The sequence below is a fragment of the Centruroides vittatus genome, unplaced genomic scaffold, assembly GCF_030686945.1.
Source record: "Centruroides vittatus isolate TY-2023 unplaced genomic scaffold, ASM3068694v2 contig_1035, whole genome shotgun sequence".
NCBI lineage: Eukaryota > Metazoa > Arthropoda > Arachnida > Scorpiones > Buthidae > Centruroides > Centruroides vittatus.
The window spans coordinates 1,831,317-1,845,350 of NW_027120673.1; the positions used below are offsets into that span (position 1 = coordinate 1,831,317).

Sequence of the window (14,034 nt, forward strand, 5' to 3'; positions counted from 1 at the left end):
ATTTCAAACTTTAGATATAATTTCTATAAATAATGATTTAAATTATCGATCTACTTTAAGTAATTTATCAAAAACGAATATGTATAAAATTATCAATTTTTTTTACTCAGATTGTCAATGAATTGCATGACTATTATTCAATTTGATTAATTGTGAAATTATTTAATTGTTAATTCTAATGTTATTGGATTGATGTCAATATTTATTGATTTATAAAATTCCTCCCTATAACAAGGTTTCCTTATTACGAATAAGGATTATTGATTGATTATACATAAACATTTTAAGTTTTAATATTAACTTATATATAAATTTAAGTATTTTTAAAATTTATAACTTACACTTACGATATAAGATAACGCACTACCAATAAGAAATAAATTCAATAAATAGTAACCTATTAATTTTATTTATTTAAATACAAATTACTGAATAAAATTTTCATATTAACAAGTTTGGTAAAAAATCTAATAATTTATTTGATTTATTCTTCTCTTTATTAGAGATTTTTCATTCTAAATATTGTTTTTGCAATTGTAACAGTCAGAATGATTTTTGTATTTTTAGAACAACGTTACATTTCAAAAGTCCATGGTTCTGTTTATGTGTGTTGCGATATAAGCGGATATGTTTACATAATACACTGGTCGTTTATACTTCAAATTTTCATTGCCAGATTATGCCTTAGATTACATTCTTTAAAGAACATTTAAAGTAATAGTGTAATTAAACTTAACTGTAGTCTTGTTTTCTATTTTAGGTTAAAGGATGTTTTCGATACTAGAATACTTTTATCTGTTTGTTCTGTCAGTGGTGTTATATTTCGGATATATAATATACAAATCGTACCAGCAGCCTTTATCTTCCAAGAACAAAGCTGTATTTATCACAGGTAAGTTTATATAGGATGATAAATGATTAAAAATTTAATACAGAGTTTTATTGTGTCACATTTTTTAATATTTTTAAAATCTACTTGCAATATTGTTTATTTATAAATTTGCTAAATACTTTTATGATAATTAATTATTTTACGGTAATATAAACATTAAAATTACAGAATATTTTACTTTTTATATATTTCAATTCTCTAGAAATGAAATACGATATATTTTAATATAATCAATGTTTGAAAGCATTTCTCTTTCCACTTTATATCTCTTTTGTTTCGTATATTTTACTTGTTCTGAAAGTTCGATAAAAATAATCTAAATTTATTTCAAGTAATTAAATATAAACTTGTTATATATCACTTTCTCGGGTATGTAATTAATATGTAGCGATTATAAATGCTACATTTATGTTTACGAGGTTGAGTAAGGTGAAAATTTCTTCACTGTAAAAGTTTTCTTACATGAAGACTAATACGAGGGAAATTTAAAACAAATTGATTTTTTGGCAATCTGAGACATAGCGACTGTCGCCTTTTTCGAAGTATTTACCATGGAATTTATTGAATGTTTGCCATCGATTCTGTTAATATCTTTGCACATGTACATTATAGTAATAATGGCCCATCCTTTTAGACATTCTTCAGAATCGTCTCCAAATCCTGGATCCTAAAAAGGCTTTTTTGGTGTACTACACCTGTTTCAACATTTCATAAGCGTCAGTAAACATTTTCCCACAAGCGGAAGCAAAATTGTGACTCGATAACCTCTGTTTTGTAAAAGGTTTCCAGCAGACGAAATTTTCTTTCCGCGATATTTCCGTGTAATGTTTTGGACGAATGTATCCCTAACCATTCTTTAAAGTAATATAGATCTGGAATTTCTTAGTGCTATATTTTCGTCAAAAAAATCGTCTCAATTTGTATTGGTTTAGTTTGGTAAAAACAGAATAGAGATTTGCCAAGAGGTGCTTCTCGGGAGGCACCCTATGGCACATCGTCATTCTGTTTTATCTACTCAGCCACTGGCATTTGTATTTGCTTGTTCCTCGGAGAAAATTGTGATTTTAATAGTTGAAAAAAAAAAGTTTTATCTAGAATTAACTCATTAGTAACGATAAAACAAAGTTACTTTTACAAATTTGAATCTTTTAAAATATTGTTATATGGATAATATAAAATTATGCGTACAGTCAGATAAGTTACATAAAGTTTTTATTAGGATGCGATACAGGATTTGGACATCTTTTCGCTCAACGCATGGCAGAAAGGAACTATCGTGTGTTTGCGGGTTGTCTCTTTCCAGAAGGTGACGGTGCCAATAAATTAAAAGCTTTCTCTTCGAAGATCGAAATCGTTCCACTCGACGTCACCAACGAACAAAGTGTAAAAGACGCAGCTAAAACTGTAGAAATCAGTCTGAAAGTTGATGGTAACATTAAAACAAATTTTATAATTAATCATTATTTTCATGAGAATATTAAATATTTGAGCAAATTTTTACATAAAATATGTATACATATATTTTTTTCATTTTGCTTAGATGTTTTATGGGGAGTTGTCAATAATGCTGGAATAGCGCATTGGGGTGAATTGGAATGGACTCCGATGGAAACAATTTTAAAACTTTTTAACGTTAATGTATTTGGAATGGTTCGAGTAACGCAAGAATTTTTGCCACTTCTTCGAAAATCTGAAGGGAGAATTGTCAATTTAACAAGCATGGCTGGTAATTTCATATATTTTCTTTTTAATTAAGCTATTAACTATTCCATTTATGGACGAACAAAGTAATATTATTGCATTATGGTCTTATTTTATGTGGGGCCTGAGTGTCAGCACGTACAGCATAAACCGAAATTCAGCGTAAATTCGTGCTCCTCGCCAAGTAATCTTACTTGTTAGATGAATGCTAGTTGTATAAGAGGTTATCTTATACAACTATTTACAATTAACAAGAAAACTTTAACGCGTATTTAAAAACGTTTTATTTATGTTTCTACTACGGTATAATGAATAACATTTTAGTCTGGTGTTTCCGAATATACAAAGCAAAATGTTCCTATATCGTATCGAGCACAGTACTTGAAAACATATACGCAAATCTGTGTATTTTCCAGTGAGTATCATTTGACATTTCTTGTTTGGAATGTAAGAAGCTGGAGAAGCACGGTTTGCTGCCTTAAGAGTAAGATTCAATGGCATTGGAAGTAACCTAACTATTCACATAAAGACGAATTCGCGGATAACACTTATTCGTAAAATAAAAATGTATAGTGTATTAATTTCGATATAAGATAGAGTCAAAAATAAATTGAAAAAAGAATAGTTTTATTGTGAGAATATTAATTAATAAATATAACCATATACAAAATATTAACATAAGACACGATCTATAGAAAATAATTAAAAACGTAGTACGAGTATTTAACTTTATGTGAAATTTAAACTATAATTTTAATTTAGGAGTCATAAGAACACCCACAATGGTACCATATTGTATGAGTAAATCGGCGGCATCGACTTTCTCGGATGGAATTCGTTTGGAAATGAAAAAATGGAATATTAAAGTTATAAATGTTCAGCCTTTCTTCTACAGGTAAATTCATATTCTTAAATTTTAAAGTTCGTAGTTATTGGGCTGCAATTTGAAAAAATATATTAAACCTATAAATTCCCATTGTCGTCTGTCCTTCCTTAATCTCATGAAGGGAGTTATAATATATGGATATCGAGACCAGATATGGACAAATTAGGGACAGAAGGTCCCGATTAACTATATAAGAACGTCCGATGTAAACCGAAAGTCACGAATTTCAATTCAAAAATTTTTCCCTGAAAGGTGTGCCTGTCATCTATCTAAGAAGAAAAGCATAATGTATAGGGGCACTACTAATTTGAGGTGGCGAGCACATGTTTTAAATTAAATAAATTTAAAATTGCAGCCCGGCGTTGTGACGCTATCACAAAAAATATTTACTCGTTTTAGTATAGTTTTTACATTCTCAAGTTTTTCTAGGCATACTGTACTGTATCATTTTAAGGGACCACTTGCCAGCATTAAACTATTAAAATTTTAATGAAAATAATTTAATGTAATATTAACTGAAGTATAAGATAATTCCTAGGTCTGGATTTGTAAATAAAAAATATTCTCTATGAATCCAAAAGCATTAATCATCGAAATTTTCAATTTCTCAAATACAGTATTACAAAAACATTTACGGTACAATTGGTGCTATTATATCAAATATTAGTAAATGCAGATGAATATAACAACTGTTGATATAAATCTTATCACGACTAAGAAATTGCTATAACCTTACGATTATGAGCAATTTATAATTCTTTCATTAAAGTCTATGCTTTGATCTAGCCTAATTGTTATTTTATTTTGTAGATAATCGTTAATGTTTCTTAAAATATTTTCTTATAGGTACTGTTTTTATTTTTGATAGTCACATATTTAGAATTACTTGTCTCAATTATATTATCATTTCGTGTTCGTCATTACATAATGAATTAGTCTTACGCAAATGTTTTGCCATTTTCTCACGATTCACTATGACTAAAGAAAAAATATGAAAGTCAGTGTTATCTTAACAAATAGATACTATTTCTCAAAACTTCACTTCTAAGTAACACAAAAATGTTGTATATGTTTTCTTATTTTTAAAAAAAGTAAAAAGCTTTTTAATATGTAATTTTTAAAATTAAACAGCTAAGTGATAGAAAGTTATTTTCTCTTGAATCTCAAAAGTGTTTTTGAATTTTTTTCATCATAAATAAATTGATTATTTTTCTTGAATATTTTGTCAGTTCATTTCAGTAAATTAAAAGCATTAAATATATGTTTGAAAGTTGTATCTGTTGTTAAGATGTTCACGATAGAAGATGTGGTAAAATAATGTTTAATTTATCAATAAAATACTCGTAGTAATGAGTTATCACTTTGCAAAATTTTTATTTAATACTAAATAATTTTTTGTAAGAAGTATATATATATATATACATGTAGAGGCCAAGTGAAATGAAAACTACGTTTTACAGCGTTGCCGAGTTTGTTTCCTATTTCATAAATCAACCAATACTGCAAGTGTAGTTCTCAATGTATCTAATAACAGTTTCAAAGTCGTCCATTAAAATTAACGATGTTACCTCGTCATTAAATTGAATTTAGTGCAGATAACTCTCATCAACCTTGGATTGAATTTGAACGAGCAATTCAAGAATTTATTTATACAGAGTTTGTTCAGGATATACAGGGTGAGCCAGCGAAAACGAAACGGCAGAAACGGAACAGGCGAATACAACACACAACAATAAATTTTAAAAACTCATTTATTTTGTATTAACTAAACAAACATTTATTTCGAAAAAAATGTTTGTTTAGTTAATATTCAGAATTGCAAAAACTTTATTGCATAAGATGTTCCCTCGAGAGTAAAATCGACTTGTCCGAGCGATTTGCTTGGACGAACACGAACACTCTGCCGTTTCGTTTTCGCTGGCCCACCCTGTATATCGGGAGCAATTCCTTACCATCTGGCATTCCCCGCTTTGGGCCTAACTGAACCCATGAGAAACAGAAAGAAATCTCACTTAGTAGGATACTTTTTTTTTTTTTGTAACTCTTTCCACCCTGTGGGCACTAAGAGGGCCTCTTTTAGAAGGCCCATTATGGGTTCGGCCAGGCCCACAATGGGGCGACCGGGTGGTGAGGGACGGGGCCCGACATATCCGAACGGACCACCCCCCGAAAAATTCCTGGGGATTTTCGACCCGTTCGGATTCGATCCCGGGTCCCCCAGAGCGGTAGGCTACCACCTTGACCGCTCGGCCATCCGGCCGTCCTTAGTAGGATACTAAGAGGCAGAAAGAATCAAAAATGGAATAACTACTGTATAATAAGTTATAAAATAATCTTGAAAAGAAATTAAATAGAACTGGCAAGTATTTATTGTGACATCGTCACAATGCTGGGTTGTAATTTTTAATCATATCTTTAATTTATTTAATATAAAATATGTGCTCTTCACCTTAAATTAGCAGTGTTTTGCCTCTATACACCATTCTTTTCCTTTAACAAGAGAATCGTGCCGGTCATCTAACACCTTTCACGGAAACATTTTTTAATTGAAATATATAACTTTCAGTTTGTGTCGGAAGTTTATCTATAGTTAATCGGGGCCTCCTACCCCTAAGGTTTCCATATCTAGTTTCGACTTTTACCCTCTAACAACTCCGTTCTCGAGATTAAGATAAGACATACAGACAGTGGGAATTTATGAGTTTACAATTTTTTCAAATTACAGCCCAAAAAGATTTTAATGCTATACTACATGACAGTTTCAAAATTTGATCACTTAGCTCTTATTTGCTGTAAAGAACTAGAATAAGATAAAATAGGTGTTTAGTAAGAACTATTTTAGAAACTGATTATTAGTGTTTCTAAATAGTACTCTGAAAGTCATTATGTATAAAAGAGGTAAACTACCAGAAAGTTATTAACTTACAAGATATGAGTTAAAAACTTCATATAGAAGTGTAATAATATAAATTAAAATGTAAATACTTTAAAAAAGTAAATGAGAAAGGACTAAAGACGAACTCATATATACAGGGTATTCACTTTAACACTTCGGTACAAAACAGATCTTATCAGCGTTGCACTAGTATATGCATTTGGTGCATTAGTTCCGTTGAGATGTTTACAGTAAAATAAATTAATTTATTCCGAAAAGGGCATTTTTAAATTGCTCGGTAGTTCTGCGGCAATACGTAAATTTTCCGAGTTTCTCCCAAGCGCAAAGATAGCGAAAGGGGATTATTTTAAGAAAGTTTAGCATAATATACAAATAATTTCTGTAAAGATTTTAAAAAAGATTACTCACACTAACCACACGCGTTAGGAGATTGTTTTTTAATATATTTCTGGTTTCAGGGGTCTTAAAATACTTTTTCGTGTTATATACATAATAGCCTGGATAGTAAAATGTAAATACAGTAGAGACTCGTAAATCGGCACCCCGGTAATCGGAATCGCCGGTAATCGGCACGATTTTCAGTCGGACTGTGTCGTGCTGAATCGAACGTTTTTGATACTAAATTTACTTCTAAAGTATAATTTTCATGTTTTTATATTCTTTAATATATTTATTTTGTTTGTACAAAATAAAGAAATAATTTTTAACGATACAATAGCCTCGATTATTATTATAAAAATTTTCGTTAGGCTTAAAATCGACGAAAATTCAACACGAAGCGACACGCAACGGAGAAAAATTTGAACATCGGACAGGTTAATATATTTTTTTTCGTACATAAACCGTAATCGGAACAAATCCCTAATCTGAACAACCCCAGTCCCCAATTGATTCCGATTTTCGGTTCACTACTGTATTCATTTACAATCTTTCAATACAAGTGATTGAACTCAGTAAATTTTTGACAAGCAATCGTCTTATTGCCAGAATCAAATCTAATCCAGATTCTCTCTATTTTCTATGTGTAATTAAAGAGATGATTCGAATCTTATTTTTATCTTCGTTGCAGTCAACGCGAATGAAAACTGTTTTGTTATAAAATTTTTGGAAATTTTATCTTAGAATTCATAAAAAGATAATAAATCCATACCAGTTATATTAATAAATCAAATTCTTTAATTGAATTCTTAATTTATATTAAATGAAGATATATAAATGTGTATTTTAACTTATACAAAATTTATAAAATAGTATTAATCTTTATTCTAATATTTACAGCACTCCATTAACTTCTAACGAAAGTATGCTGCTCTCTATGAAACATTCGTGGAAGAATGCCAACCCAAAAAATACTTCGGCTCTTGGAGAAAAATACATGCAAACATTTGTCGAAAATTGTAGTTTTGTTGTTAATTTATTGAAATGTAATAGAGTCGAAGATGTAATTTGGTGTTTAGAAGATGCAATTACTTCACCAGCTCCAAATTTATATTATCGACCGGGTAATCTTCCTTGTAAGATTTACGTGTGTATAGCATATTTATTTCCTCCTTCAGTCCGAGATGCCTTAGAAAATTTGAAATTTAAAAGTTAAATACAAATATAATAGCGAGATTGAGGCCGAAGTTTTAAACGCGAAAACGTGTACGTCGGACGTTCAGCGCCGCTTTCCTGTAAGCCTAGAAGTTTGACAATGGTGTTTTGGGAAGTCAGTGGAATCATGCTCGACATTCCAAATTGCCATTGTCAAACTTCTAGGCTTACATGAAAGCGGCGCTGAACGTCCGGGACGTACATCTTTAAGGGGAAAAAACTAAAAAGTCAAGGTTCATAATAATATTTGTTTGATTGATCAATTTAACAAAAAAATTATGTCAAATTTAAAATTAAGCGTTATTTTAAATTAGTTAAACGAACGCAAAGCTTCTTCGTAGTACAAGTCGACTGAGTGTGCCAACATTATTATTACTAAGACAGCAGATATTTTTGTCAGTTTATTCAACAATGTAAACAAATTTTCCAAGTAGAGTTTCAAAAGAACATGCACAAAATAGCAATTGTAAACATAGTAAAATGTATTTCTGAAACGATTCGGATCCCTACTACAGCGATGCATTTAAATGATTATTATCGATTCCTTTATTTGTAAGAACACGTATTTACTATACAATCAAGTTTCTATATCAAGATTTAAGAGTTGGAAAAAGATAAGCAGAATTAATCATCTGTAACCATCTGTCCGTAAATAAGTTCTATTTTGAATGCATGAATTTACCTAATGCAGCAAAGCAGAAATTTTCCTTAAAGCATTTTTCTCTTGACTTTTAAAGAAACTAATTTTTAAATTTCGCCATAAACTGCAAAGTTCTTCTAAATTCTATAACTGATATCTTATATCTTATACACATGAATTTTGTGCTACATAAAATAATATCAAATATTTACAAATGAAAAATTGGATTAAAAGCTAAGCAAAGGATTTTTGCCTGGGCGAGCAATAAGCGAGCGCAGGCTTCTGGGATGACTTTTGCGGTTTTATGTCTGAATTTTTAAAAAATTCTCTCGTTAGAGTTTGATGATTTTGGTGTCAAAATACTCAGTAGAACCCTGGCATGTCCATAAATTATTTCTCGGAAAATATAATTAACTCTCAGATAAAATATAATCGAAAAACGCTTAATAACAAAGTGGTATTTTGACATTTTTGGGTGCTGTTTTTGGAATATAAAGCCTGACAGTTGCTTCATATTTCTGCAGAGTTTAGTGAATTTCGGTTGAACTATGGAAAAGTTATCCGAGTTCAACTCTGCACCGAAAAATATCAAAATACCTCTTTGTTATTAAGCATCAAAGATTTAGCGTTTTTTGATTATGTCTTATCTGAGAGTTAATTATATTTTCCAAGAAATAGTTTTTTTATTACACTTTTTTTTTTATTTGTACTTTTCATCATATTTTTTTTATCAACTATATTTTACTTATAATCTTTCAGTTATGACATATTACTGCTCAAACTGCTCTCCAGGCTAACTACATCGATAAACATCGTTTTGAGTTTCTGTACGTAACTTACCTAACTGGTAAATCATGTTTTTAATTCAACAATTAAATCTGTAGTATTTGCTGAATGTTAAAAGAAATAAGGAAAATTTATAACCATCATTTAATATTTAATGTTAAAATTACGAATTAAAACGATAGCTCAATTTAAAAGCAATTGCATGCGTTATATTAGTGTATGCAATTGCTTCTAATTTAATAATTAATGCATGCATCAATAGAGTTATTTCTCTATAATTTTTCTGAATTAATTGATGTTTTACTTTTCAAGGTTATGAGCAATACAAAAAACTAGAATGCATACTGATTATAAACCTGTAGTTGCGCAGTGTCAGAGTCTATTGCCACTACGCAGCACATTTGACGATTTAGTATTGAATTTATAGATAACATCACCTATGAGATAGAGAAGAGCCGAAATATAAAGTGATTCTGCCAGTATATGTACTCCACTTTAGTTCTTAGATGCGTCGCTAAGCTCCCTTTTTAACTTCATGTTTTACGATGTAAATAGATAAATTATCTATTTACATTGTAAATAGATAAATTATCCTTATATATAAATTATTCTTAATTTATATAGAAATACTTGTTACTTCAAAACAGGAAAGAAATATATAAATATTTTCGCATATTACATTTTCAGAAATTTATAAATAAATAAGAATTGTGCTCAATTCATATTACTTTTGTACGTTTGATAAAACATCATATATTTTGTAGGTATTTTTAATTAACTTTAAATTTAAAATTGACAGTTCTAATTTAACAGGTAATTTTCTCCTATTAACAACTAATGTACATTTACTTGAATTTATAAACATTAAAAGTAATGTCTGAACGTCAAAATAATAATGAATAAAATATATATATTTTTAAATTCTTCAGCTTACATAGTATTGTATTGTATTAACGTGGGTATTACACAGTGGCGTGCAGTGATATTTGATGATAGGGAAGCTGTGTTTCTGTGAGAAGCCGACTTCCAGGGACAACCAGTTAATTGCTCGTCAGTGATGATCTTGGTTTTATTCGTATTTGTTCGATAAGCCAGTAAAAACCGTAGACTTCTCTAAATGTATTTTTAATATCACAATTACATTCTGAATCGCTAACCACGATATAAGGGCTAAAATTATAAATAAAATAATAAAAACTTACTTGGTGAAATAAAATGTGTGGTGGATGTACTCTACAGTACATACTCGTACCTGGTACAAAATATTCTTCAATTGTATGAATATATTTTTAAAGAAAATTATAATTAAATATAATCCTTACTTCCTCAGCATTTTTACCAACAATAATACACAAACACCTAATTACTTGCTGAGCTTGCTTATATCTTTATTTTCAAACGTTTTCAACCTAGTTATTATAGGTCATCCTCAGGAAGAATGTGATAACATTGAAATAAATTTTTCCTGAGGATGACCTATAATAACTAGGTTGAAAACGTTTGAAAATAAAGATATAAGCAAGCTCAGCAAGTAATTAGGTGTTTGTGTATTATTGTTAATTAAATATAGCTTTGTAAAGAAACGTACATAAAAATAACACAAAATCTTTACTTTTTACATCTTAAAACAATCCACTTAGTCAAATAGCTCCCTACGAGTGACTAATGGATGGAATCAGAGGGTACGTTCGTTAAGTCGAACGAGTTAAACGCGTTAGTAACGAATCGTTCGAAAAGTAGTAGTCTCGCTCAGTGCGCATGCTCCGCGGTGTTGACGTATCGAACGAAACTCTAACGAAGCTCACGAAGGAAAGAGTTAGTTTACTTCGTTAAGAAAATGGCGCCCGACGATATCGATGTTTCTAGATCTACTCGAGTGTTTAAATTGTGAATTAAAAGGTGAAATGATTGAAATAACTGTCCATCCGAAGCAACCTAAGAAAAATATTTTGGATAAGGCTGCACTAGCAACATTCATATCTTCGATTTTAGAAACAGCCATTTAGTTATAATGAATCGTTCGAAAAGTGTAACAAAACAAGAATAACGATGACGTCATTCTCGTTTAACTCGTTTGACTTAACGAACGTACCCAGAGACGGTCCTGGTAGGTGCATGTACGCGGGCTGCCAAATTCCGAGGGTGCCGATACCGGTCAATGTCAAATGCTCTTTTGTCGCATCACTCGCATACCTCAAAGGACGCGACAGGGTTCTTGTACATTTTAAACGTTTCTCGCCATAGCTATAAAAATCTAAATATGTTAAACTTAACAAATTACTACAGGTGATATAATAAAGAAATTTTGTTCTTTCCTGAACTAACTCTCATTACTGTGCCAATCTTTAAACACCAGTATAAAGTCCTATTAATAAGTAAAGTCCAAGTAGACAATTAACAATAATTAATAGATTGTCCGTCATTTGTTTTCTAACTAATTCGTTTTAGGACCAGGGTCTACGGAAATTTCCAAAATTTACAACTTTTCGGTCACTCTCATTGAACTGGAAAAATTTCTGTCTTTATTATCTATTACAGTCGCACTGTACTCTGTTAGAGATTGGTTCGGACTGTAATAGATAACGCCAAATGTTATCATATATTATTAAAAAACTTGTTTTACTTTTAACCATTAGAAAATGGCAAAAAGCTTAGTTTTGAGGATAGGGATGAGTTTTACAAAAAAATTTAAATGCTAATAATGTGTAAAATCGTTAAGTCCGACCCTACTGGAAATACACACGACCCCATTATCTCCCTACCCGTGACCTATAACCACCAAAATTTAATATCATCAATTCCTCTAATAAACCTCCTTGCAAAATTTCAGAAATTTTCGACAAAAAGCACAGCTTCAAACAGGGTGAACGAAATCATGCCACATACACAAACGTCCATATATACAGAACCCCCCTCCCCTCTTTATTGGCATTTCTCGACGTTTCAAGGTGTCCTAAGTCCAAAAATGTAAAAATCTGGGGATGTCATTTTTTGCTGGATCGTCCCTCTGTATAACAGCCGGGAAAGTAAAAATTATTATTCGCACAATATTTAAAAACTAAAATGTAACATAATTGTACATCTTAGCCCAGGATTATTATTAAATTCTAAAATGAATTTCTTAAGGTAATACAAACAATGTTTGAGTCCTTATCCTTACATCCTTTATTCCAACCAAGAACCACTAAACAGCAGGAGACTTCGAAGCCTGCTGTTTCTGGATTGCCCGAATCCGCCAGAGGACTCTCAGCTGTAATGTCGACTATATAACAAGATGCTGTCGTGAGTGATTTTTAGCGATTTTTAATGTTTGTAGACGCCGTAGCCTACAATAACAGGTCGGCGTTGGGATCATTTTTAAATTGTGTGTAATCGTCTGATAGTGTTTGTCTGTCGTTTCAGAAGTTTTTTGCTTCAAAGTCGCCTGCTGTTTAGTGGTTCCTGGTTGGAATAAAGGATGTAAGGATAAGGACTCAAACATTGTAAGAAATTCATTTTAGAATAAATTTTAATGATTTATTTCCTAAAACGTACAGTTACATAAACAAATTTTTAACACAAACGAAGTAAAATAATATTCTTCTGATCTTGAAAATGACAGAAGTATTGTCATCACTTCGAATAATTCTTACATCAGTTTTGAGCAACCTTTCCTGCGTGCAGGAGGCAAGAGAATTTTTTAAGCTTCCGTCAGGCCGCATACATGTTCTCTTGGAGCTGCAGACTTTACACCTGCAGAGTTCCAACGTATTGTGTGACCACCAATACACTAGGTAGTAAAATAATACGCTCTGATGATACGCAAACTAGTAATGGTCTATATAGTTTACTGTCGTTTTTTTTCACTAGTCAAGCTCAGTTTGAACGTTTTTTTGTCACGAATATCGGCTGATTAATGGTACGAGACAGAAAGCAGGAAAATAAAATATTACATTGCCAAAGACCCGATGATTGCATATTAGGAGGAAAGTTGGTGGCGGAAGGTTGCTCATGCTTACAGATTATATGAAAAGTGATGATGACAACTATAAGATACAGCATATATAGGCCTATATAATGGAGCAATTATTGCCATACAGCACATCTAGCGAAACAACTACTTCACTATTATTCAAGTAACATTGAGAAGCTATTTGAAAAATAATGCTTCGGCCGACATGGACTAATTATATTCTTTATAAAGAACCACCCCGTGTCTTGTCTGAGGGTTGATGTGGAGATTTCAGCCTCTTGGCTATGTTCTCCGATAGAAGAACCACCCCAGCTCCTGGGGGCCCTTATTTATACCCGAGCACGTCGACCAACATCCCCTCTAATGGGAATTGTAGACACTAGGAAAAAAACGAAAAGTGACTAAAATCGAGGTTTTTCGATAGGTAGAAACGTGCAAATCGACTGAGATTAAGAGCAGAGATTAAAAGTAGGCGATAATAGAGCCGATTAGAAGCAGAAAACATCAAATTACCAGAGTGGAGATGTTCCAACATGTAAATGAAGTGATTTGCATATCCACTCGACTCTCGTGATGAAATCCAAACTAGAAATGGAAGGAAAAAAAATAGATTAAATCGTCTAATAGGAAGGAAAAAGCGATTAAATCGACACTAATATTTAATATTAGCTAGAAACACTTGAAATGC

General features: G+C 31.3%; 2 protein-coding genes across 2 annotated transcripts in view; both read left to right on the plus strand.

The window, feature by feature from the left end:
• The first annotated feature begins 590 nt into the window (after positions 1–590).
• Positions 591–14,034, plus strand: part of LOC136969518 (short-chain dehydrogenase/reductase family 9C member 7-like) — a 35,041-nt gene continuing 21,597 nt past the window's right edge. Inside the window, exon 1 of the mRNA XM_067263711.1 lies at positions 591–760. The gene's annotated coding sequence lies outside the window, so the exon portion shown is untranslated. The remainder of the gene's footprint in view (positions 761–14,034) is intronic.
• LOC136969511 (estradiol 17-beta-dehydrogenase 2-like) lies at positions 624–7,975 on the plus strand. The gene is made up of 5 exons (XM_067263689.1): positions 624–892; positions 2,112–2,321; positions 2,433–2,618; positions 3,356–3,488; positions 7,654–7,975. The coding sequence occupies exons 1-5, from the start codon at positions 769–771 to the stop codon at positions 7,967–7,969; spliced, it is 969 nt and encodes a 322-aa protein (XP_067119790.1). The 5' UTR covers positions 624–768; the 3' UTR covers positions 7,970–7,975.

Bases quoted from the DNA above. Each gene is read 5' to 3' on its own strand.
- LOC136969511 (XM_067263689.1), top strand. From the start codon at position 769: ATGTTTTCGATACTAGAATACTTTTATCTGTTTGTTCTGTCAGTGGTG. The intron at 893-2,111 runs GTAAGTTTATAT...AGTTTTTATTAG, and splicing joins CAAAGCTGTATTTATCACAG to GATGCGATACAGGATTTGGA. The intron at 2,322-2,432 runs GTAACATTAAAA...CATTTTGCTTAG, and splicing joins AATCAGTCTGAAAGTTGATG to ATGTTTTATGGGGAGTTGTC.